Source organism: Microcaecilia unicolor, chromosome 3 (genome assembly GCF_901765095.1).
Source record: "Microcaecilia unicolor chromosome 3, aMicUni1.1, whole genome shotgun sequence".
In the NCBI taxonomy this organism is placed as follows: Eukaryota; Metazoa; Chordata; class Amphibia; order Gymnophiona; family Siphonopidae; genus Microcaecilia; species Microcaecilia unicolor.
This window is the reverse complement of record NC_044033.1, coordinates 105632100-105657366: the sequence shown is the minus strand read 5'-3', so window position 1 is coordinate 105657366 and position 25267 is coordinate 105632100. Positions and strand designations below refer to the sequence as shown.

The window sequence follows — 25267 nt, the reverse complement described above, 5'->3', positions numbered from 1 at the left end:
CATTTACCCTGTTTGAAATAGAGAGCTATAAATTGATGACAAAAGCATAAAATCTTGCAAATATGCAAAGGCTGATGCGTGGCAATCAACCTGCTTGTCTTACATATGGAAGCAGTTATGGAGCAAAGATGAACTTTGTACGCCTTAGCAGAAAATGAGAGTACTGTGTGGATGCTGTTCTTCAATGGATTTTAAAGTTGGTTTATAGTTCAGTATCACCACTAGGAAGCATCTTAAAGAGGTCATGGGATGAAACTTTTTGAACATGCTATTTTTTGAAAGGGAAAAGGTCTGTCTCCCCCACCCCCTTTAAAAAAAAAAAAAGAAGAAAACTACTGTACAATTTAAGTTGGCATTATTTTTTTGCCATCGTATCCCCAGGCTTCTAACATCCTGCACTTTTCCTTGTTATGGTAGCTATAGAGCTGTCTGGCTTTTGATCGAAAAAGACAGCTTATTGTGATTATTGAATTTTCATCAGACAATGCAATTATAGAACACACTTAACTTCAAATGTAAGAATTGCATGAACACAACTGCATATCAAGTTCCCCAGCACCCATCCCTCCTCAACTCCCCCCAAGAGTATTCCAACCTAAATTACGCTTCTAAAATTTATTAGTGCTGTCCACACTCCAGTACTGTTGACTCTCTTCCTCACTGTTTCCACTGACAGTTGCTCCATTCTCATTAGCTCATGCATTTAATACTGCCAAAGAGTTATGGTGGGGTGGAGGGGCTGCACATCCACTGAAACAATAAGCCCCATTTTTTGCAAACCTTTCTCGCATACCATTCATTTGTCCTAGAGCAGACTGGCATGTTGCTAAGCTTATAAAACAAACACGCCGTCAGATTCTTCCGCAGTGGCACTCCCAGCATAGTGCTTAATTGAGCCCAAATAGTCTCCCAAAAGGTTTCAATTCTGGGACAGGTCCATAGGACATGTTTAAGAATAACCTCTTCCTCCCTATATTTCAGACAAAGACCCGATTGCACTACACTCCTGCTGTGGGTCCTTGTAGGATGAATATGAATGTATAAGCAATGTAACTTCTTAAAATGGACTTCGTTCAAGTGTACACTTTCAACTAGCTTATGACCTCTTTTAACACCCTCCCTCAGAATAACAATCCTCGTCCTATCTACTACTACTATTTATCTGTTGCTTATAATATCCACCCCACGATATCTTACTCACTGCACTTGAGGGCCATTTTTCATTGAAAAGATATCCTTCATACCCGTCGATTGGTCACACACCAGTGAGGTAATAAGATGTACCTGTTAGTATGCAAACCAATCCAAGGGGGAGAGGTCATACTGATCTCTTAAAGGCTCAAAACTCAAAATATCAGTTTAGTCGTCCTCCAAAACGTGCCTAAGTTAGTACACAGATATAGAGCATAATAAACTTTTGTAGTAAAGATTTTTTGAAGGTAAAAATTTGAGTTTTGAGTCAGATGAACCATGTTAGTGTACAGCTCAGCACTGAAACTGACAATTCAGCAAATGGACCACACTTAGCTATGCAGCTTATTCCTACCCCCCCCCCCCCCTCAAAAAATCTTGGTATTGCAGCTTGTATGATAAAACACTTGTCCTGAGCTCTGTGGCTGTACGTAAAACTTAAAATTTTGCAGCCAACCCTGTGATAACACTGTAACCACTCTCCAGGTCCTCCAAAGGCCGCAGTGGGTCTTGGCAGAGACAGCTCTGAAAGCTGCCTCTCTGGTCAGCGGGGCCTTTCTTCTGCTGCATCCCACCCATTAGAGCGGTGGGACACGGCAGAAGAAAGGCCCTGCCAGCCAGAGAGGCAGCTTTCAGAGCTTTTTCTGCCAAGATCCACTGCAGCCTTTGAATGACTCTCCTCCAAGACTCCTAGGGCACAGCAGTTGAAAGTTGGCTTCCCTACTATACTAAATAGTAGTTCCATGTGGAACTGCCATTATAGAATTCATGCTTGGCTTGCATTATTCTAGCATATAAATTTTCTGCAGCATCATGAAAAATGCATAGGAGACCTGCTAGAGGCTGGGCCAGAACTTATTTAGACAGTGGCAAAATTCAGCAACTCCAAGTAACCTGTAGACATTAGGCCTACAAAAAAAATAAGCCTAACTTACACACTGAAACAGTAATGTAGTTACCACATAAAACATATGGTAAGGGGCATTCTCAATATGACATCTAAATCTGATTTTGGATGTTTTGCTTTATACAGGAAAGATGTAGGACTGATGTCAGTTGCAAAGCTGTGTGCAAAATATTCCAAACCCAGTTCTTCACATTCTGCTATGTATTTATACTTTATGCCGGAAGGATGTCCCTAAAGCACTAGTGAAGCAACAAGAACTTGATACAATGTTAGATTGTTGAATCGGTGAATAGTCTTTGCTTGCCAGTGGGGGCAGTTAAGTTTATATGCATTAAAATATTTCTAAACATGGAGTTTGTGTACAAAAGACCAATGATTATGCAATTATGCTGCTGGAGCAGTGAGTTATTTGTGTGCGGCAGCAATGCAAATAAGATTGCTTTTTGTATGATGGCCTTCACTATGTGTCTTTTTCATATAAGCATTTCTAATATTTACTAAAAATGTTTGATTCATCGGATGGAAGGGGGTTACTTTACAAGAGGCAATCCAACAAAAAAGTATTTGTTAGGGATAGTATGAAAACCAAAATGGTTTGGCACTGTTGACTGGAGGTTGTATTCATTTTGAAGATAAGCTTAAAGGATACAGGAAAGCATTTAAGGTGGGCTGAGTGGTAGATTCGTCTCTGAAGAGTCTTATTTAAAAATGATTCTATGCTTTGTAATCAGTTGTCTCCCTGTCTAGCTCAATTAGAATTTGTATATGTGGGCTACAGTATTTTGAGAATTCCATTCACAACTGCCCAGGGATTTTTATCCTTCTTATTTTATTTTTAATTTAGATTTATATATAACCTAATAAAAATAGTTTACTAGCCAAGTTTATAACATGGTCTCCTCCCAGCCCAGCCCAGTCATTAACAGTTCTTGGACAGCAGCCATGACTCAAGAGCTTTTTCTACAACCTTTCCTTCTTGGCCATGATTCTAGCCAATAGATATCGGCATTATGCAGTTTAGTGTGTGGACAGGCACTTGACATACTCGCTAAACTGTGTGGAAATTTAGGCTTCTATAAAGTACGCCTACATTTAGGCTTACTTTATAGAATGAGCCTAGGCGTATTTCGTTTCAGTGCCAATTTTAGGCATGTTATATTGCTCTTCCTGGAAGAGTGTTGCCAATACTTGGAGCACAAGGATGTTACTACAACCCTCCAACAATGACGATGACTCCAAATCCATTTCCAGAATATCTCCAACACAATGTTGCGTGCTGTGTTTCATGAGCTATGGGCTTTTGTCATGGAGTGTGAAGAAATGTTGAAACTGCTCCCTTTCAACAATTTTTTCTGCAAAATAATTAAAAAAACAAAACTAATTACCAAACCATTATGTTCCAGGGGTCAGAAAAATGAAAGCGCAAAACAAAAATTTCAAAACATACATGTTCTTGTTAGCCAGTCATGTCACCAATCACTGTCTATAATTCTTGATCACATGGTCTTCTCAAAACCAATCATTTACCACAGTTGCTGATCACCGCAGATCACCACAGAAATGCTGCTCCATCTTACTATTCAAACCCAGTAGAAGTTTAGCCTGCTAGTGGTAGATCCAACATTGCTCTCTGCATAAAACATACAGGAAACATCTCCCCACCTCCACATTTCCAATGGCCTCTTGGTGCAGTAGGGGTCAATAAGTTAATATATAAGTTAGAATGTCCTTTAAATTTCAGTCTGCATACTACAGGGGATGGCGAGACTTTTGAAACACAGGCTGTAACTGTAAAAATATGCCAATATATTTTGATCACTGTTTAAATGTGTGTTTTGTATATGGTGACACATATATAATATTGCCATTCTCCTTGGGTGTGTGCAGAGTTGAGTAGCAATTCTCTTGGTTCATTAAAAGCCCATTTCATATGCCCTATTAATCGCTGTAAATGAAGAAGCACGATCCAAAAACAGGCGTTTTATTGAATCAGCTTGGATGGTTGGCCGAGAGGCCATTGGAACTGTGGACAGTGTGCGTATTGCAGCTACATATGGGAAATTGATAGTGTATTAGTCTCCTGTCAGAATGTTTTGTTCATGGCTAGGCCTCCGTTTGCACCTCTGTCAGGACCTCCTTGAAAGATCTGTCTGTTAAGATGGTTTTTCTGGTTGCCATATGTTCGGTAACTTTGGAGTTTCAGGTCCATTGGTAGGAATCCCTATCTGTCTTTTATGATGGACTCCATTACAATTTGTATGGTTCCCTATTTTCTGCTAAAAGCAGTATTGTTTCTCTTCCTTCTCTTCAAAAGCCTTCCAGAGGAGCATTAGGTATCACTCTGCATAAACTGGATGTTCACGAGGGCACTTATCCAATTATTTATTTATTTTATTTATTGCATTTGTATCCCACATTTTCCCACCTCTTTGCAGGCTCAATGTGGCTTACAATACATCATGGACATTAATTCTTTTACAGATCAGATACTGTTTGCATGTTTTAGTGGCCCACCCAGTGGCGTAGGAAGGGGGGGGGTGCCGCCCCGCCCCGGGTGCACGCGCTCGGGGGGGTGCCGGCCCCGCTGGTTCCCTGCACTCTATGCCCCGGAACAGGTTACTTCCTGTTCCGGGGCAGAGAGAGCAGGGAACCAGCAGGGCCGGCACCCCCCCGAGCGCGTGCACCCGGGGCGGATCGTCTCTCCCGCGGGTAAGAATGCAGTCCGGGGGGGGGGGGGTTTCACTCTGGAAGGGGGGTGCGCCGCAGAGGGGGGGGTCGCACCTTGCTGCACCCGGGGGGGGGTGCGCAGCGGCGACCCGTCCTGGGTGTCATTAGCCCTCGCTACGGCACTGGGCCCACCTGAGGGGCAAACGGCCTCTAAATCATGTTTAGCAGATTATATCGAGGCAGCAATTGAAGCAGCATACATTCTTAGCCAGAAAGTAGTCCCACAATGTCTCTGCACTCGTTTTGACAAGAGTGCAAGCAGCTTCTTGGGCAGAGCAGTATCTCTGGCGAAAATTGGAGTATAGTGACTTGTTCATTGCAGCATTCACTCATCAGGCATTATAAGGAAGATGCCTGGGCTAGAGGGGACAATAATGTTTTGGAAAGAGCGTTGTTTTCCACCCACCCAGTGAGATAAGCTGTGGTACATTCTACTAGTCTAGAAAGTTCTAGGAGGATGGTAAGAAAGGTGACATTTACTCTTACCTGATTAGTTACAGTTAATTTTCTTATATTCTGTTAATACCATTTACATAGTTTACAACAGATTACAAGAAAACACTAGACCATAAAACCGTTTAGGACGTAACAAATATAGAACAAAGGAAAAAAAACAGAAAATTAAAAAGCTAGCACCCTCTACTTTTTGCCACGTACTCAGAAAACAGTCTTAAGGCCTGTCTTGTATATATCATAAGATGAAAGAAGATGTAAATTAATAGGTAAAACTCTCCAAAGTTTGGTTGCCTGATACGCAAACAAACTTGTAAAATATTTGTTCATGCGAATACCCTTAGGACTTGGAAAATCAAACAAAAGAAATTTGCGGTTGTTATACAATGTTCGAGTTAATGTATAACATACAAGAGATGTCAAATAGGCACTAATCTCTGAATAATTTTTCATAAAAAACACCCTAGTTTAAAAGTTATCTTCGCCTCAGTAGGAAGCCAGTGAAGCTTTCTGAAGTAAGACCGTAAGTCTATCAGACTCTTAAGGAATAAATAAGACGATTCACAGCATTCTGAGTCATCTGCAGTTTTCACAATAAATATTTTGGCAATCCCAAGTAAATAATATTACAGTAGTCCAACCTACTAAGAATCAGTGACCCATCCTGGAAGACCGATGGTTTTGGGATATCCTTGGATTCTTTGCCTGACCCTAGGTTGTAGATAGTCAACATTCTGCAGAAGTGTTCCAGAAGGGTGGTGGGGAGGGGGTATTCTATCTGCTTCTATTACTTATAGCTTTGGCATTGGCATACTGTCAGGATCCTGGATTTACCACCTGCTGTACTGGTGATATCATTAAAATCTTCCAGGGTTTGTTTGGGTTTTTTTTTTTCTCTACTTCATCTGCTGGTAAGGGGACGTAACCCACTAGTCTGGACTGATCTAGCAGGGCTTAAGAAAAGGAAATTATCAAGTAAGAGTAAGTTCACTTTATTTTAATAAAAATCAGGTTTTCTACATTGCTTTGTGTTTTTGTTTTATTTTGAGGAATGAACTGAATTGAGAGATGAAGACATGGAATGATTATGTCATAACCAAACTCTGTAGGCCACATTGAGCCTGCAAATAGGTGGGAAAATGTGGGATACAAATGCAATAAAATAAATAAGACTGACTGATCTTGTTCATTTGTTGAAATCTCTGTGAAGTTATACTTTTGTGCTTACTGAAATTCCTCTGCATAACTTTTCAGCATGGGAATCTTAACTGTTTGCTCCTTTCCTGTTACAGATACGGTATTGGAGAAAGCCATGCATAAGTGTATTCTTAAACCACTGAAGGGCCACATTGAAGCAGTGTTGAAAGAGTTTCATGCTACTGATGGCTCCTGGAAACAATTAAGGGAAAATTTGCAGCTGGTCAGACAGAGGAATCCTCAGGAGTTGGGTGTGTGTGCACCAACACCTGACACATTAGATTTGGAAAAGATTAAGACCAGGTTCCTGGCCATGCAGAAAACATATTCACCAGACAAGAAAGTGCTGCTGCTTCTAAGAGTCTGCAAACTGATTTACACTTGCATGGAACATAATTCAGGTAAGGATACTGTAACCTGTACAGCCTGCAAAACAGTACTTCTGTTCACGGAGATAAGTGGTGGTATTTTTTGATCTTTGGAGTCATTGAGGCTCTCCTATTTGGAGCATCATAGGTGATTGGGGAGTAGCCTTAGTTGGCATTTTACTGTTCTGTATGTCAGCTCAGCTGCTGAATAGCTTCAGTTTTAATAGAAGGGCAAACTTCAGTGTCGGCCATTGGCAGTCAGTCAAGCAATGTTAAATAGATCCTGTAGCCAGCTATTTTTTTCTGTTTTGTATGTGCAGATGTACCAACATATATCCAAAATAAAAACAACATCAAACCTCCATCAAATATAAAGTATCTGCTCATAGAATGTAGTCGGAAGAACTTATGGGAGCAAAAAGCCTCAATCATTGGCAAAACAAAACCTTCCGGTATGTTCATCTGATTCAAAACTCAAATTTTTACCTTCAAAAAGTCTTTACTACAAAAGTTTATTATGCTCTTTGTATCTGTGTACTGAACTTAGCTTTTGAAATGTTGCTTGGGTCCACCTAACCGTAGCCAGCGTTTTTGCAGTTCAATTTCCACTTCATCGGGGATTTCAAACCGGACCAAAGCTTCCATTTTCACTGGGTGCTATCTCCTTTACCAGCAATTACCACGAGCCTGGAAAAAAGAAACGGCACCGAGTGAAAATAGAAGCTGATAGTGGAAGCTTTAGTCCAGTTTGAAATCACAGATGCAGCAGTAGTTGAACTGTGACGCCCTAGCCATCGTCGGGCGAACCTAAGCAACATTTCAAAAGCTAAGTTCAATGCACAGAGAGATATAGGAGCCGATATTCAGCTGGCAGCACTGAACCCTGAAATTCAGTGCCGTGCCGTACCCAGCAATCAGTGTTGATTTTCCGGGTTTTCGCTGGCCGGCTAACGCATACCTTAACGGGATAGGACCACATAAATAGCTGTCCTATCTATGCACTAAGCGTGCCCTGTCAGTGCTGAATATCAGGGCATAACTTTGACTCGCCCCTGAGAGAGCCAGCATGCGATTACATGCTTACCATGAATATTCAGTGGGGATAGCCGGCTGTCTCCCGCTGAATATTTGGGAATAGCCGGCTATTGCCAACTGGTTAAATCATTTTGAACATCAGGGGGGATAGTTTCTATTTTGTAGTAAAGATTTTTTTGAAAGTAAAAAATTGAATTTTAAATCTGATGAACATACCGGGAAGTTTTTTTTTTTTTTTCCCCCAAATGACTGAGGATTAAGCACAGTGAGTGCCGAACAGATTCCGAGGTTTTTTTTTGCTCCCATAAGGTCCTCTGACTACATTCTGTGAGCCGATACTTTATATTTTATGGAGGTTTGATTGGTTTTTTTTTTTTTTTTTATATAAACCAGACCATAAAGTGCAATGGGCCTTCAGAATTGGGTTGGCGTCACAGTGATGTGTTATTAAAAATCCGACACGGTCCTGTGTCAGGGGTCATAGTAGTTGTGGTTTCTTTGTTTGAGAAAAATGGATTAATAAGAAAAATTTCCAGTTGGCAAACAACTTACATAAATAAGAACGCCAATCCAAAACAAACAGAATAATTGCTGAGCCTTTTATTGTTGTGAGATTGTTTGGCACAGCTACCGTTTGTTTTGGTTTGGCATTATATATGTAATACAAGCCGTTGAGCCCATTAAAACGGGCAAGAAAGCGGTCGGAGCAACGCCGGGTGCAGCCGAGCCCCCGCCCAGGAAAGCCGCCCCGGGGGATGGTGGCAGAGGAAAGCGCCCGGGTCACAGCAGCGGCGGCAGCAGCTTATCATACCTGTCGCAGACTGAGTGCGCCTCGGAGCTGCTGTCGGACGATCCCCACCCGCCCAGTGCTCACCAGTCAACGTCCGAACTCGGAAGAGATTTGTGACGTCGGTCACTCTTCATTTATATAGTAGCATTGTATACAAGTTTGCCAATTCTCATTAATCCATTTTTCGCATACAAAGAAGCACAACTATCAAGACCCCTGTCGCAGGACCATGGCAGGTCTTCTTATTAAAGCATCACTGTGACGCCAACCCAATTCTGAAGGTACGAGGGTTTTTTTTTTTTAAATGGTCTGATTTGTTCTTTGTGCTCTGATGCCATCTCTTTTGTTTGCTTTTTTGGTCTCTGTATAGACAGTCCTCCATTCCTCTTTTGTAAAGTACATCCAGGCGTGTCAGCTCACCCCTGCTGTAAGACTTTAGGAGGAGGTCTTTGATCTGTCCCTTATGAAAAGATGACGAGTTAGTAATGCAGTTCACCATCTTTTCAACACTCTTTTCCTATTTCAGGTGGGAGGAATAGATTAATGATTTACCTCCTGAAGTCTTAGTGCAGGAATGAACTGATGCATGTCTGGTTGTGCTTTGGTTGGTATGACTTTCTCTTTCCTGTTAGGAAAGCATTTACAATGAGTCTTCTGCATTGTAGCACATGGCAACCCACAGAGCTTTTTTTCATGTTTTACTTTCTATATAATTGTCTCGTATACAGGATAAATGTTTGGCCACAACATTCAAATTTGTCAAATATATTAGTAAATTTCAGAAGCATTCATAGCCTAGACCAGGAATGGGCAACCTACAGCCGAAGAGCATGGGAAGTATACACAGAAAATATTAACCAGAGTTTTGGTGATTTTTAAATAGTGTACTTCACAAAATATCAGAATATCAATCTAGCAGTTCGTTTCTATTGTTTTAAGTAAAAAATTTTATCATTGGTAGACTTTTTTTTTTTTTTTTTAAATTATTGAAAGGTTTTTAATTAAACAAATAGAGCAGTACAGTCAGAAAACATGCAGCAATCAAGTGTGCCAAACTGTGCAAAAGTTATACCAACAGTCTTGGGCATAAGGCAAAAGATGCTCAAAATACCCGATCCCCCTACAACCCACTCCACCCCAAGATAAACACAGTAAAGTTAGACAATGGTCTGTCTGTCAGCGTAAACAGCAACCGAAAACAAATCATTGCCCCTTATTGCCCTCCCTTCACTACTACTACTACTATTTAACATTTCTAGAGCGCTACAAAGTGTACGCAGCGCTGTACAAACACAGAAGAAAGACAGTCCCTGCTCAAAGAGCTTACAATCTAATAGACAAAAAGTAAAGCATTTAAATTTAAAATATTTAAGCAGTCAAGCACAAGAGAACAGTCACAGAAGGACTGAAGATGTTGAAGGGTGGTCAGTGTGATTAAGTGTAACTCTGGTTGGAGTAGTGGGAGAAGGTGATAGAAGAATAGAAATGGGTGAGGTAAAGTAATGAGTGGGTTGATAGGGAGGTTATATAAGACATCTCACTCTAGGGGTGGGTGGGTAGAGGGGTAGGGTGGGCGGGATTAAGTCTAAAGCAGGAGAAGGTATTCTCTGCAGCCTATCTGTGAGATGGAAAATGCTCTCTGAAGCTGCTGCTATAAGTTGTTAAATGGTTGTTAAAGTTGTTAAAGTTGGTAAATGGCTCCCAAACTTAGAGGAAATTTTGCATTTTATTTCGCCATACGGCAGTCAGTTTAGTGGACAAAGTCCACTTTCACCGGTAATTGCTGCCTTGTAGGCTTGCAGACTTGCTTCCAGGCTGCCACCAAGGTAATTTGGCCAGCTGTTAAAGATATGGAAGACCAACTTACAAAATGTGCCCGGCAGCTACAGAGGTTTAAAGTTTAAATTTTTACTTATCACAGAACATCTGTGCATTTCTGGTTCCGACAGTGTGTAATGTTGTGGCCTGCTAGGGATAGTACTGACATTCATGTGGCCCTCTGTGTACAAAGGTTGCGCTCTCCTGGTCAGGGCTGCAGAGAGACAGAGCTGGAGCAGGGCGGCTCCCCCACTTAGACTGCTGCCACCACCACCGTCCCCTCTCCCCCCACACTTACCTTCTGCATTTGTCACTCCAGCTCCTGTGTACGGAACCTCAGGTTATCGCATTAACACAATTGCCCGGGTCCCAACACACAGGAGCAGGAGCGAGATGGACAAGGGAGCAGAACCTTCAGCCTGTCTCCGGAAGCCTTGCCAGTGCCGAGCCTGGTGAATCTTGCCCTCCCCCCCCCTCCCCCCCCTCGGCAGCCCTGCTCTTGGTCTAGACTTCAAGGACAGAGTATAGCCTGATTTTTTTTTTTAACACTTCCACAGTTAAGGTGATAAAGATTTACTTTCTTCTGTAAATAAAGAAATAACTTTTATGGACTGATTAAAACAAAACTCCCTTGCAAATAGTATAAAAACCCTGTGTGCATGCTGTCTGTAATTAAAATAACCTTTCTCCGTGTCAGTTTTTAAGAGCTTTTGAGGAAAATAGGAAAGTTAGGCTTGTATATACTTAAGTGAAATACCCAGAAGTGTCTTTATTTAAAGATTATTTAAAGATTATGTAAAATTAGTTCATCTATCTTTGTACATAGAGCTGTAGAAAATTGTCCTGTGGTGAATAATGTCTGCACCTAAGAGTAAGTGGTTTACTCAAGACTGCAACACGTAGGTGGACAGAAGAATCAAACCTGTTGCAAAATAACCATTTTAGACTTGATTCACAAAACTGTACTGCTAGCACACAATTTAGGATGGTTAGTCCATTTATCACAAAGACAAATTCCAACTGTAGGCTTTAGCAGATAGGCCTTCAGAACTTTGGTCTTAAAACACAAAAGGAAAAATCTGTTAAACTTCCATCTAGAGGGAAATGTGCTGAAATAATAAAGTTGGGTAGTCTTTTTAGTATAATCATTTTTTTTAATAGCAGAATCTTTTTGTAGTGAGTAGTTGACAGAACAGTACCGATTGATTCCATTTTATTGAGAAGATTAGTGTTAAATTGGAATCCACCTTTGAAAATAATAGGGGTAAAGAATCACATGTACATCAACTAATTGTTTCTGAACAATGAGAAAAACATTTTGACACAGGAACACTTTAGATTGTGCAGGCCTTTATTTTTTTTAGATTATTGCAACATTTATATATACAGGATGTACAAAGGCCCTGTTTAAAAAAACAAAATCAGACGGTGCACAATATTGCACAAGACTGATTTACTCAAGAAGTCTGATAGTGACCCCTTTGTATGTTCAGCTTCATTGGTTGCCTATAGATTATATTGCGTGATTTTCAAGCTTAGACAAGGAATAGCTCCTGTCTATATGATTCATTTACTTACTTTTTCATGTGTCTTCTGCAAACATTCTTTACGATCTTTGAACCAACTATGTTTTCTAGATCCTAAAGGGATAAGATCAAAGAGACTTTTTTAAAGTCTCTCTTCTTATCAGGCAGCTAAAACTTGGAATGGTACTATTGGAGAATTTAAGAACAGAGTATAATTGTGTGCTATTTAGGAAAGTGATAAAAAACTCTTTTTTTTTTTTTTTTTTTTTTTGTGAATATGTCCCTTCTAAACTGATATATGATTTTAACCTCCACCTTAACCATATATCACATAGAGATCATTCATATGTTTTTTATGTTTTTTATCGCCTCAGCAGTGCACATGACCAACTTCACTCTTTTATTGGACATTCAACAGCACCCAAATCCTCACTGGCGATAATATTTTATTAAACTGTTTCTTCATTTACTTATTTAACTGTTCATTTTACTTTTTACTTTTTAATCTCTAAGTTACTTATAAGCAATACTTAACTTGCACTGAACGGTCAGACCAGGGGTTCAACAATGCCCGACATGCATGTTTCGCCCTAAAAGGCTGTGTCAAGGGCTCCCCTAAAAAATACATAAATATAAGTGCATTAAAACATCGTCTTTAAGGAGGCAGCACAGGTCCCGTATTTTACAAATGCCCAGCTGTCTCCCCAAACTATACCCCATATTTTGTTCTAAACCATACTTCCAACCTACCCTTAGCCGTTCTTAGTACCAGCCTCGCAATGTTTTCTTTCTGGAGTTCCTCCTGCTAAGATGGCCACGGCTTCCTACTCTGTCCTTTTAGCTTCTCCTTCTCCTATTGATGTCTCCACCCCCTGAGTCCGATGGAGCAATCACAATTCCCCACTACATTAAGGTAGCTCCTTATATTAAGGTAGCCCATTCTAACTCAGCATTAAGTCCCTGTGGGGTCACTGTTTTCAAAAAATATATATACCATTGCTCTCTGTAATTCAAAAGTTTTTTCACTGATCCTCCCTCCCTGCCCACATGCACATGTTGGAAGTATGGTTTAGAACAAAATATGGGGTATAGTTTGGGGAGACAGCTGGGCATTTGTAAAATACGGGACCTGTGCTGCCTCCTTAAAGACGATGTTTTAATGCACTTATATTTATGTATTTTTTAGGGGAGCCCTTGACACAGCCTTTTAGGGCGAAACATGCATGTTGGGCATTGTTGAACCCCTGGTCTGACCGTTCAGTGCAAGTTAAGTATTGCTTATAAGTAACTTAGAGATTAAAAAGTAAAATGAACAGTTAAATAAGTAAATGAAGAAACAGTTTAATAAAATATTATCGCCAGTGAGGATTTGGGTGCTGTTGAATGTCCAATAAAAGAGTGAAGTTGGTCATGTGCACTGCTGAGGCGATAAAAAACATAAAAAAACATTTGAATGATCTCTATGTGATATATGGTTAAGGTGGAGGTTAAAATCATATATGAGCCTTGTTAGGGGAGTAGTTACAGTTGAAGGGCTCTTAAAGAGAGAGTTAGTAGTGCCAAGTACGTGCGCCTTTTAAACTGATGTCATCTAAATTTTATTTGCAGAAGTTTTTTTTAACTTGTATGGTCCTAGGTGGTTTACATAGTTCTCCTTGGTTGTGATCTGCTCTGACCTCATTGGGTGTTAGAATACAGGAACAGATTCTAATGTAATGGTTTGAGAGGACTGATGTTCACTTTCTTAATCTATCCTAGGAAGGATGTATGGAGCTGATGACTTCTTGCCAGTGCTAACTTATGTGATGGCTCAGTGTGATATGCTAGAGCTGGACATTGAGATTGAATATATGATGGAGTTGCTGGACCCATTGCTACTGCATGGTGAAGGTAAGAATGCTGTTATCCAAGTCCTTGCCATATAATTAAAAGTATTTTGTTCTACTGACTTTGAAAACTAATCATATGGATGGGACTGTTAGCTGTAATTTGATTTAAAAAAAAAAAATCTAGAAAATTATTACCTGTGGCTGGTAAGTAACAGGGATCAAAGGTATGAGAGATCCAGCTAAGGACTTGCTCTCTCAGCTGTGGCTTCGGTGTCTTGAACCTTCAGTAGTGACCACCTAGGTCCTTCCCTATTCCATCCTTCTCTCCCAGCCCAGCCATTGCAGCTGTAGCCCTCTGGCTGGAACCATTGGTCCTTAAGACAAAGGTTGCTTTCTTTAGGATTCCGGTATCTCCTAGCTGAAAGCTTCAGACCGCCATTGTGACAAGCAGGAAAAATCTCTGATTTCCAAGCCAGAGAAAGAATCTATGTGGCGATAAGAGAAGCTAATTTTGTGACTTTCTTTAAAGATCACTGAAAAAACTCAGTAAAGATTACCTCTAATACACCCTCCTCTTCTAGGAAGTTTGTGAGTGGAGGACAGAGGAACACTGCTGCTCTCAAAAGTGTAAGTACTGTCCTTCCACTCATTCCTAGAAAACATGACGGGGATCTCTCTCTCTCTCTCTCATCCCAGGCATTAGATTATCAGAATCCTTGCTCAAAGCCCACCCTCTTCAATGTCGCTTTCCGCACCTAACCATTATACATCTATTCAGGAAATCTAGACTGCCCCAATTTGATTGACTGCACTTTTTTGTCCTTTAGATTGTAAGCTCCTTCCAGCAGGGACTGTCCTCTGTGTTAAATTGTACAGCGCTGCGTAACCATGGTAACGCTTTATAAATGTTAAGTAGTAGTAGAAGCCCCAGCCTACTTCCTAGCCATAACATAAAGGAGTGGCTTTGATTGCCTCCACAGAAACATAACAGTTTCTGTGCCAGCCTCTACAGTTGTATGTAAACTGTTCGCACCTTATACCTCCAGTTTGTGTTCTAATGGTAGTCAGTCACGGATACAGCATTAACCTATTAAAATACCACTTGGGACATGAATACTGCTGTCTATGGGAGAACATGTGGTTCAGGTAAGTTTTGTTTTGTTTTGTTTTTTCAAGAAATTAGTGCACCAGCTATATGTGGTGCAATACATGCCTGCCAAAGATTTGGAGGGGGGGTTAAGGTTGTGAGGGTTTTTTTGTTTGTTTGTTTGTTTGTTTGTTTTTTTAATTCAAGGTCACCTCCCAGGTAAGAACAGCCAGTTCTAAATAATGCAGTATGCACCTAATTGAGTCAGCTTATGAGAGTTTCAACATCACAGCAAGAACCTCTTTGGTAAAGGATATGAGGAGATTATCACAGAAAAATGTCAGGAATTGTGTGAGGCTGTTTATGAAAGGCTAGTAAGAGCTCCATGCATAGGGGAAAACCTGTTTGAGAACTAGATGTCATCAAGAACCACTACTGTATGCTCAAGATGGCCCTGCTTCAAGCACTATATAAAATGTGCCCATCTCTGTTCTAATCCATCACCTGCATCATAAATTCTTCTGGTTTTGGGTTAATGGATTCTACTCCCAATATAGTGCTTCCATTTATTTGGCCTTTCATCAGAGCCAAGACTTTACTCATGAAAATGTGTAGCAGTAGTAGCTGTCCACGTTCAGGAAGCAAAACTTTTTTTTTTTTTTTTCATTTTTTCCTTACATATATTTGACTGTTGAAGGGCTACACTCCAGAGGAAGCCAGTCATTCCCTACAAATAACCATTCAGTTTTAAGCATAATTGGGCTTGTTACGCTATCGGCAATTCATCTAGCACAATAAGAGGCTCATTTTCAAAGCACATAGACGTACAAAGTTAGAGGTTACTATCCAGATCATTTTTCGAAAGTGATTGCCAGCCATCTTCCGACACAAATCAGGAGATGACCGGCGATCTCGCAAAAGCAGCCAAATCGGTATAATCGAAAGCCGCTATTTTGACACCATCGCCGCTTTCCTGTCGCAGAGCTGGCAAAAGTTCAAGGGGGCGTGTTGGCAGCAACATGAAGGCGGGCATGGATGGGGTTATGAAATGGCCAGCTTTAGCCCATAATGGAAAAAAAAACCCGGCGGTGAAGAGCATTTGGCCGCCTTTACATGGTCCCTTTTTTTTTTCAGGTCCAAGCTTCAAAAAGGTGGCCGAACTGACCACGTGACCACCGGAAGTAATCGGGGATGACCTCCCTGTACTCCCCCAGTGGTCACCAACCCCCTCCCAGCATAAAAAACAGGTTACAAATACTTTTTTGCCAGCCTCAAATGCCGTACCCACCTCCATGACCGCAGAATGTGATGTGGCTCTGGGGTGAGTGTGGCACCTTTTCTGTTATTTGCACTGCAGAGTCACATCAGCAATACATTGTGGTGGGTATAGGTATTGGTAGTTGGTAGACTCTGCTTTTCCCCCTGCTTACTGGGTCAGAGTGTGCCTTGTTTTGTTTCCTGTTGTAGTCCATGCGGTAGTGGCCAATTTTTTTGTAAGACAGTTTTAGATCCCTTTCCTGTGTTACCCATGTCAGAGAACGTAGTTTTTAACCTTGAATGGTGCTGAAAGAGGGCATTGTACACCATTGTGCCAGCTCTAACCTACTGCTAATCTTAGTACCAGGGGACTCTTTGCCAGTGGGGCACAGCCTCTGATCTGCAGTTAACTGTGAGTAAACGTGGTTATTTCAAGAAAGGACTTTTTCAGAGAGATTAGTCTTCAGGTGTGAGCTGGTGTGCCAAAGTTATACAGCAGCAATAAGTCCTAGAGGCTGTATGCAGGTCCCTGGAGCAGTTTTAGTGAGTGCCGAACATTTGTGGGTAGTGGGTTTTGGGGGGGGTTGGGGGGCTCAGCTCCCAAAGTAAAGGAGCTATGCACGTGGGAGCTTTTCTGAAGTCCACCGCAGTGACCCCTAGGGAGCCCGGTTGGTGTCCTGGCATGTCAGCGGGGCCAGTGCACTAAAAATGCTCCTCCCATGACCAAATGCCTTGAATTTGGCTGGGGTTTGAGATAGCCGACATAACTTTCCATTATCGCTAAAAAATGAAGCCGGCCATCTCAAACCCCGGCCAAATCCAATGCATTTGGCTGGCTGGAACTGTATTATCGAAACAAAAGATGGCCGGCCATCTTTTTTGAAAATACGGGTCTGGCCAGCTGTTTGCGGCGCCACCAAAATACATCGCCAGCCATGTATTTTGCTGGCGCCGTTCAATTATTCCCCACTTTGAAGTCTTATGTACTTTGAAGATTAGCACCTTAATGTTCTGTATTAGAGAGTTAATATACCTTCCAGATCAGAGAGCTGATATGTTTATTCAGATCAGCAAGGAGCTTAACAGTGAACCTTCCAATGTTGTTACTTGGACATATGGCATCCATGGTTCATAAAAAAAAATGTATGTGTTCATCTCTGCATGCACCATCTTCACGGTATGTGTTAATCTCTGCAGGCACCATCTTCACTGAGTACTGAAGTTCCATTGGGAACAGCTAACTTGACAGTTGTCTTTTATATAGAGAATTGTGTGCAACAGAGGCTGTCTCATGCACATCGATTACAGGTATATTGAAAATATGGCCAGCAGTGGTGCTGCTTTTTGTTCCCTTCGTGGCCTCAGGTGGGCTGAGTGTTGTGGATCATCCTTATTTGGTCTTGCTGGTAGCACCAGATTGGCCTCACAGACCTTGTACATGGATCTCCAGCTCCTGCTGGTAGGCGACCCTCTTCTTCTGCCCAGGAGTCAAGGGCTCCTTTGGTAGGGGCCAGTAGACATAGAGGATTTGGATCCCTTTTGGCTTACGGTGTGGCCATTGACAGGTTGGGGTCCTTCAGAGCAGGTTTGAGAATTACTATTTTATATAAAATGGGCAAGAAGGAAATGGATCTTAATTTCTCTTTAATTTGGAACTGGGCATCATTCTCATGGTGCTGCTTTCAGCAGCCTATGTTCTACAAGGAAAGAATCGTATTGCAAACAACTTCTGCTGTTGCTTGGAACCTTAAGAGTGGTCCCTTTTTATACAGATTGTGGTAGATATTTTCCAACAGTGGGGAGTTCTGTTAATAGTTCCTAGCCAATAGGTTAAAGCAGATACATTAGATCCATAAAAATTAAACCACAACAATAAATGCAAATAATAAAAAGAGAAGATAATTAAATTCAAAAACCTCATGTTCCTTGCATTTAATCTAACATTCATATGTAAGATCTATTTCCACTCGAGATTAACTCCCTTTTTTATAACCCTTATCACTCCGCAACTGCCGGAAGGTGTAGGGCCAGGGTTGCTGGTCATCTCAGTCCAAAGAGAGGCTCTCCAATCCATTCAGAGACAGAGGATTCAAGGAGAACTCAAATCTGCAAAAGGAGATTTTTCTGTACAGCCAGGCCCCACTGGATTTCAGGTCACTCTTTTTCTATAATCTTTAACTCGGGGTGAGGAGGAGAAAGAACTATCTACTAAACTTCAAATCAGTCAAATTTTATTACTATTTACTATCCCACCTTAGAGAATACCATCTAGGCGGCTTACAATCTGATTATAATGTGATCAAACAACAAAAACACAATCAAAAAAAGAAATAGTTCCCCTTAGTTACTCAATATAAAAATCTTGAGAACTAAAATCATAACACATATATAGTTAATGATTTTTTTTGAGTAAGGTTAGAACCCACCATTGAAAATTTGAGGACCTTCACCATACACTGCTGCAGTTAGGAGTATTAAAGGTTGGCATCATTTGGAAGGAGAAATTCTGCATGAGCAGATAATTACTGTATTTTTGAAAAATTCTTTAACATAATGTGCAGTGATGGTGGGTTCTAACCTCTGTCACGGAAAGTTGGCGGGTCTGAGCACATTATATATTGTATAATTTTTTTGAGTAAATTATTTGTGTTAATGATTTTAGTTCTCATGTTTTTGCATTGAGTAACTAAGTGGAACTATTTGCTCTTTTGATTGTGTTTTTTGTTTGATCACATTATAATCAGATTGTAAGCCACCTAAATGGTATTCTCTAAGGTGGGATAGTAAATAGTAATAAAACTTGGCTGCTAAAAAGTACATCTTGAGAACAAGTAAAAAGATCAATGTGCACAGTCATCTGGGTGCAGGAGTTACAAGCGCTCATCATAAACTACCCTAGGTCCCATCTAAGCCCATCAGCACAATGGAATTCATCGGAGCTCTGCTAGTTGATACTCTGAAAGTCTCTTTTTTACAACAAAGGATTACAGTCTAATGTACATAGTGGTAGAAATCCAAAGGCGTCAGCAGACAGCATGGAATGCAACACTCCTAGCATGTCTCAAAATGAGGCAAGTTCAATGGGCCTTACACACTTACTACTACTTATCATTTCTATAGCGTTACAAGGCATACGCAGCGCTGTACACCATACACAAAAGACAGTCCCTGCTCAAAGAGCTTACAATCTAGATACTGAACTCGTGCCACTTACTGTTGGATGTGATTTCTGTCGCAAAATTCCTCTGCTACTCTGTCCTAGTGGATGATACAATCTGATCTGGCAAAAGGCATCCTCCCCCCCCCCCCCCCCCCCCACCCCACCCCAAAGAGAGCCTTCACCAAATACATTTCCTGGAATTGAGAATTGTGGAACATTCTAAAGGCTTTCAGAGATTTGTTAGCCATCAAAATTATATTGATACATCACAATTTAGTTGTATTGTAACAAGTAGAGAGGAACAGGATCACAATCCCTGTGTTGGTAAATTGTCAGGACTGGACCATTTCTCACAGAATGACTCACAGAGCCACTTAACTTGTAGTGAAGAGCAACTCCCTTGCAGACAAACTGAGTCAAACCCTACAACCACACAAGTAGTCCTGGGATAAAGAGATAGCTAAAAGGATAGTTTGAGAGAGGTGCACTTCTTAGTCCAGTCCTCAGGATACCCACAATGAATATGCATAAGAAGTTTACATGCACTACCTCTATTGTATTCAAATTTATCTCATTGGGTCTTGGTATGTCCCAAAGACTGGGCTGAAAACCACTGCCCTAGACCTATTGACCACTCCTCAGAACAAGAAGGCATCATGGTCCTGTGCCAGGATAGGGACACATGGCAAATTAGCCTTGGATACCTTCCCCCTAGATTGGGTGGGGGAGGATTTTCTGCATGCATATCCCTAAACATTGCTCACAGCAAAAACTCGAGTGGCACCAAGAAACCGTGATTCTCGTCACCCCACAGTGGCTGAGACAAGTGTAGTTCTGTCTTCTGGATTTTCTATAAGATGACCCATAAAACTGGGGAATTCACCAACATTCTCAAATAAAAAGGCTTTCAAAAGCTTCCTAAACAAGATACAATATGTATCGTCCCTGTCTCTATTCCTTCCTCCATGTTCAGATCTGCCCTCTATGTCCCTTTCCTGTGTTCAGCATTTCCCCTCTGTGTGCCTGCCTTGACCTGTCTTGCATTTCCCCTGTGTCCCTATCCCCTCTCTAACCAGCATTGCTCTTCTGTGTCCCTGTCCCTATGCGCCCTCCATGCCCAGCATCTCTTCTCTGTCTCTGTGACTCTACTCTTTTTCCTGCATCCCCTACTCTGGGACCAGCATCTCTCCCTCTCAATTCCCACCACCCCTTCACAGTCCATTATTTCTCTCCCTCTTTTCTTTCCAGCATCCTTTCCCCCACTTTGCTATATGAGGGAGCATTGATTTAGGAGGAGGATAGGGACTGCATATCCATACTACTTTCTAGTTTATTAAAACTTTCCGCCCAAGCTAACTGGCAGATCTGGGCTGTGTACAGGCTAAAAAACTGGGAAAGGAACTGCAATATCAAATAGAAAAGAACCATTCCACACATATCAGTACAACCAATCCAATCAAAACAACATCTAAAGAGTAGATGGAGAGGTAACAGTAGGGAGGGGAGAGAAGGTCAGGAGCATAAAATATAAAAACAGAGAGAAAGACGCTACTGCTCTTCTAACCGGCTAGGTAACGCCAAATGCTTGTTGAAAAAGCCAAGTTTTTATTGCAGATTTGAAATTAAAAAAAAAAAAAGCTCAAAGCTGCTTCCTTTTATTAATGAAACTGTGGAATAAGAGCTTGCATTGGAAAACATTATATCTAAATCTTCTGACTAGGAAGCTATTTTCTTACTTTCATGAGTAATCAGCCTGTGGAACCCATTACTAAAGGGTACCAATGAGCTGTCATCAGTGGAAAGTTCATTTTAAACTTAATAGACACATTCTTGGCAGGAGGGACTATTGAGTCTGGCAGTGCGTACATAGTTAGGATTGTTTCAGAGTGAGGCAAAATGAGATAGCTATGAACTTGACAAAACCAGGCAAGAAACCGCCTTTTGTAGTTCATGTAACTCTTATCAGCTGATTGAAAGTGTTCCTGAAGGAAGTGGTATACAATTTAAGAAATGGAAAATATTTTCTTTGGTTTGGAATCCACTTTGTAGAATATACTTGCATAGAAAAGTGGCTGTTCTCACAATTAAGCGGTTTCTGTATCCTGGTGTGTGGATATGTGAGATTAATGATGCAGGCTGCCTTCCTTCCTGTGCTTCTCAGTTCCCAGCACTTGAGTAAGGAGTGTCCCTTCTAGTCCTTGTAAGTATTTTGTCAGTAAAATCACTTGGATTGGCTTGACATCCAGAATAGAAGAATATCATTTAATGGAGATGTATGAAAACTGTTGGTATAATCTAGACATTGGCAGTGGAGGCGTATTTTCAAAGCACTTAGACTTTGAAACCTACAGGGCCATCGAGAGGCAGAGCAAGGCCGCCACAGGTGCCGCCCCCCCCCCCCCCCCCTTTTACCGTCCTGCATCTGCTGCTCCTCCCTTGATGTGTCACTCTCCTGCTCCTGTTTGCCGGGGCCCAGGTTATCTATCACATTAACACAATCACCCGGGTCCTGACACACAGGAGCAGGAGAGAGACAGACCGAGGGAGCAGAACCTTCTACCTGCCTCTTGGAAGCCTTGCCTCTTCCCCTTCTCGGCAGCCCTGGTAACCTGTGGAACTTTGTAAGTCTAAGTGCTTTGAAAATGAGCCCCATGGTGTTTCTTCTGAGATAGTGTCTCCAAATGAGTATGTTCTAGGACAGGAATCAATCTACTTAAGGCTAGTTACGTTTAATGTGGTTTCGGTCTCAAATGTCCTGCTAGTACTCTTCTTAATTACTTGCATTGTGCCAGAGAGCTGTCTCCTGGAATTCTTAGGCTATAATCAGTAAAAACAGTGACTGGTACTCAATGATTGAAGGAGGCATTATTGTATTCTTCACTGTATCCAAGTTCCCTCCCCTGCAGTGTAGTACACATTAGATTTTTACATATCCATCATACCACCATTTATCATTAGGTTGTAGCTGTATGTAGACAGCATATCTAAGTGCACTTGGAAATTTGTTTTCAATCATGACAAATGAGAGCTTTACTACTTCCATAGCTGCAAGCTTCACTTCATCATCAGATAACCCAGACGCATTGCACCTTGCTGTGATTAAATGCTGTGCTGTGTGGGGGTTCTCCCTCCTTTCCTCTCCCTACTCTCATGAGAGATGGTATTGGAAGATTCAGCCATTATTATTTTACTTGGCTCCCTGTGTATGAAAACTCGTGCATTCCTCCTGTCCAGGCAGGGCTGATGATTGTAGACAACCATCCCAGTTTAACATTGTTTTCATGGCCAGTTGGACATCTGGTCCCATTTACAATCTGGCAACAAACCCACTAAGTTAAGTCAGTTCAGGTGGACAGGACAGAGCCTTAGAAATAAAAATTTCCTGGGGTTGGGGTGATATTGGGGTTACAGGATAATCTTGCACCATGCCCTTTTCAAGTTTATTTGAGACTTACTATCCCGCCCTGCAGACAAACCAGCTGGGCATCTCACAGGCTGAAAGAGATGGGTAAAGAAATTACTGACAAGACACAATTAAAAAAAATAAATAAAAGGCTGGGGAGGGGGAAATTACAATATGATAATGATATAATAATCAAAGGATATTTCATTTTCCATTTATTAGAACTTGAGTGCTGCATTATCATATGTTTTATGCACTAAATGGCTTACAATGTGCACGCACAGTTAAATCGAGAGTATACAAACATTATACAAAATAGCACACCCCCCACTAAAACCATCAAATCCCTTTCCCTAAATGAGCAACAGACTCCAATCTTTACACACTCAACATCCACCTCCTTAATACACCCTCAAATATAAATTCCTTTAAACATTTCTATAACTTAAAATAATTGATTTCACATCTTAAAAGCCACAGACAACTTGTTCCAAAACAAAGGACCGGCTATCAAAAATTTACCACCCTAACCCTCTTCAATCTCAACTTGTTCACTGAGGAGCCCTTTTACTAAGCTGAGTAAGCATCTACGTGCGCCAAAATGGAGGTCTTTGTGGTAAAATATTTTTTATTTTCTGGCATAGGTCAGCTACATGCGCCAACTGGCATTTGGCACGCGTAGGTCATTACCGCCCAAGACTTTACCACTAGGTCAATGGCTGGCGGTAAGGTCTCGGACCCAAAATGGTGTTCGGCAATTTTCATTTTGCCGCAAGTCCATTTTCGGCAAAAATTTTTAAAAAGGCATTTTTTGCAGGTGTGCTGAAAAATGATCCTGTGCATCCAAAACACGCATCTACACTACTGCAGGCCATTTTTCAGTGCACCTTAGTAAAAGGACCCCTGAGGGAACTTCCAGTTACTTAGTACCAACAGCAGATAAGGGCAAAATGGCTCATCTAGTCTGCCTATTCTCAGCATCCACTATCTCCTCCTCTCCCTAAGAGATCCCACATGCCTATCCCATGCTTTCTTAAATTCAGACAGTCCTTGTCTCTGTCACTTCCATCAGGAGGCTATTCCACGCATCCACTACCCTTTCCATGAAAAAGGTTTTCCTTTTAGATTACACCTGAACCTATAACCTCTTAACTTCATCCGTTAAATGTCTCTATCGTATCCCCTCTTCCTCTCTCCCGCCTTTCTTCCAGAGTATACATATTGAAGTCTTATAAATCTGTTCCCATTTGCTTTGACAGAGACCACTGACCAATTTTGTAGTTGCCCTCTGGACTGACTCTGTCCTGTTTATATCTTTTTGTAGATGTGGTCTCTAGAATTCCACACAGTATTCCAAATGGTGCCTCAGCAGAGACTTATACAATAGCACTATCACATCTTTTTTTTTCCCCTGCTGTCCATTTATCTCCTTATGTACCCACGCCTCCTAGCTTTGGCCAACGCCTTTTCTACCTGTTTGGCCACCTTAAAATCATCAGATATGATCACCTCTAAGTCCCGCTCTTCTTTCGTACACAGAAGGGAAGGGAAAGGGAAGGGAATTGGGACTTGATATACTGCCTTTCTGAGGTTTTTGCAACTACATTCAAAGCGGTTTACATATATTTAGGTACTTATTTTTGTACCAGAGGCAATGGAGGGTTAAGTGACTTGCCCAGAGTCACAAGGAGCTGCAGTGGGAATTGAACTCAGTTCCCCAGGATCAAAGTCCGCTGCACTAACCACTAGGCTACTCCTCCACCGCCTATATTTTTGCAACCCAAGTGCATGGCCCTGCACTTCATAGCATTAAATCTTAGTTGCCATTCTTGTTCTATCATCTGCAAAGAGATAAACCTTACCAAACAGTCCTTCTGCAATATCACTGACAAAGATGTTAAAAAAGAGCCAGCCCAAAGACCGATCCCTGCAGTACACCACTGATAACATCCATTTACCACTACCCTCTGTCTCCTTCCACACAACCACTTTTTTACCCAGCCTGTCAGTTTAGGGCCCATACCAAGGGTACTCGGTTTATTTGTTAGTCGCTTATGCAGATCCGTGTCGAAGGCTTTGCGAAAATCCCAAGTACACCACATCTAGTGCCCCTCCCATATCCATGTCACTCAGTCAAAGAAATGAATCCGATTTTCTGACAAGACCTGCATCTATTGAAACCATGCGTCATATCCTGCAGTCCATTTGAATCTAGAAACTTCACAGTCTTCACAAGGGTAACGTAACCAAGAGTGAATACAAATATAGAATCTCTCTCGGATAAACTTGTCCTCACCTAGCAACAGCCTAAAAATAACAACCACCACTTTAAATTAAATACTTTGTATTACCAGTAGACAAGTCAACAGTTTTAAACAAGGTCTGATATGCTCCCTCCATAAGCACTTTAATCTGAAAATGTGAAATGTGTTGAGAGCCCTTTACTCCTGCACGGCTGCCGGCAAGGTCACACTATACTGTATATCGCTCAATATTCACAGTGCTGAATGGTTTGCTGG

General features: G+C 41.4%; 1 protein-coding gene across 2 annotated transcripts in view; it reads left to right on the top strand.

Annotated features, from left to right (window-relative positions):
• The window catches only part of RIN2 (Ras and Rab interactor 2), a 147487-nt gene that overhangs the window by 111629 nt on the left and 10591 nt on the right, over positions 1–25267 (top strand). For both annotated transcript variants that reach the window (XM_030196231.1, XM_030196232.1), the window contains exons 8-9: positions 6571–6876; positions 13771–13902. In XM_030196231.1, coding sequence (XP_030052091.1) covers positions 6571–6876; positions 13771–13902 — 438 coding nt within the window. The remainder of the gene's footprint in view (positions 1–6570; positions 6877–13770; positions 13903–25267) is intronic.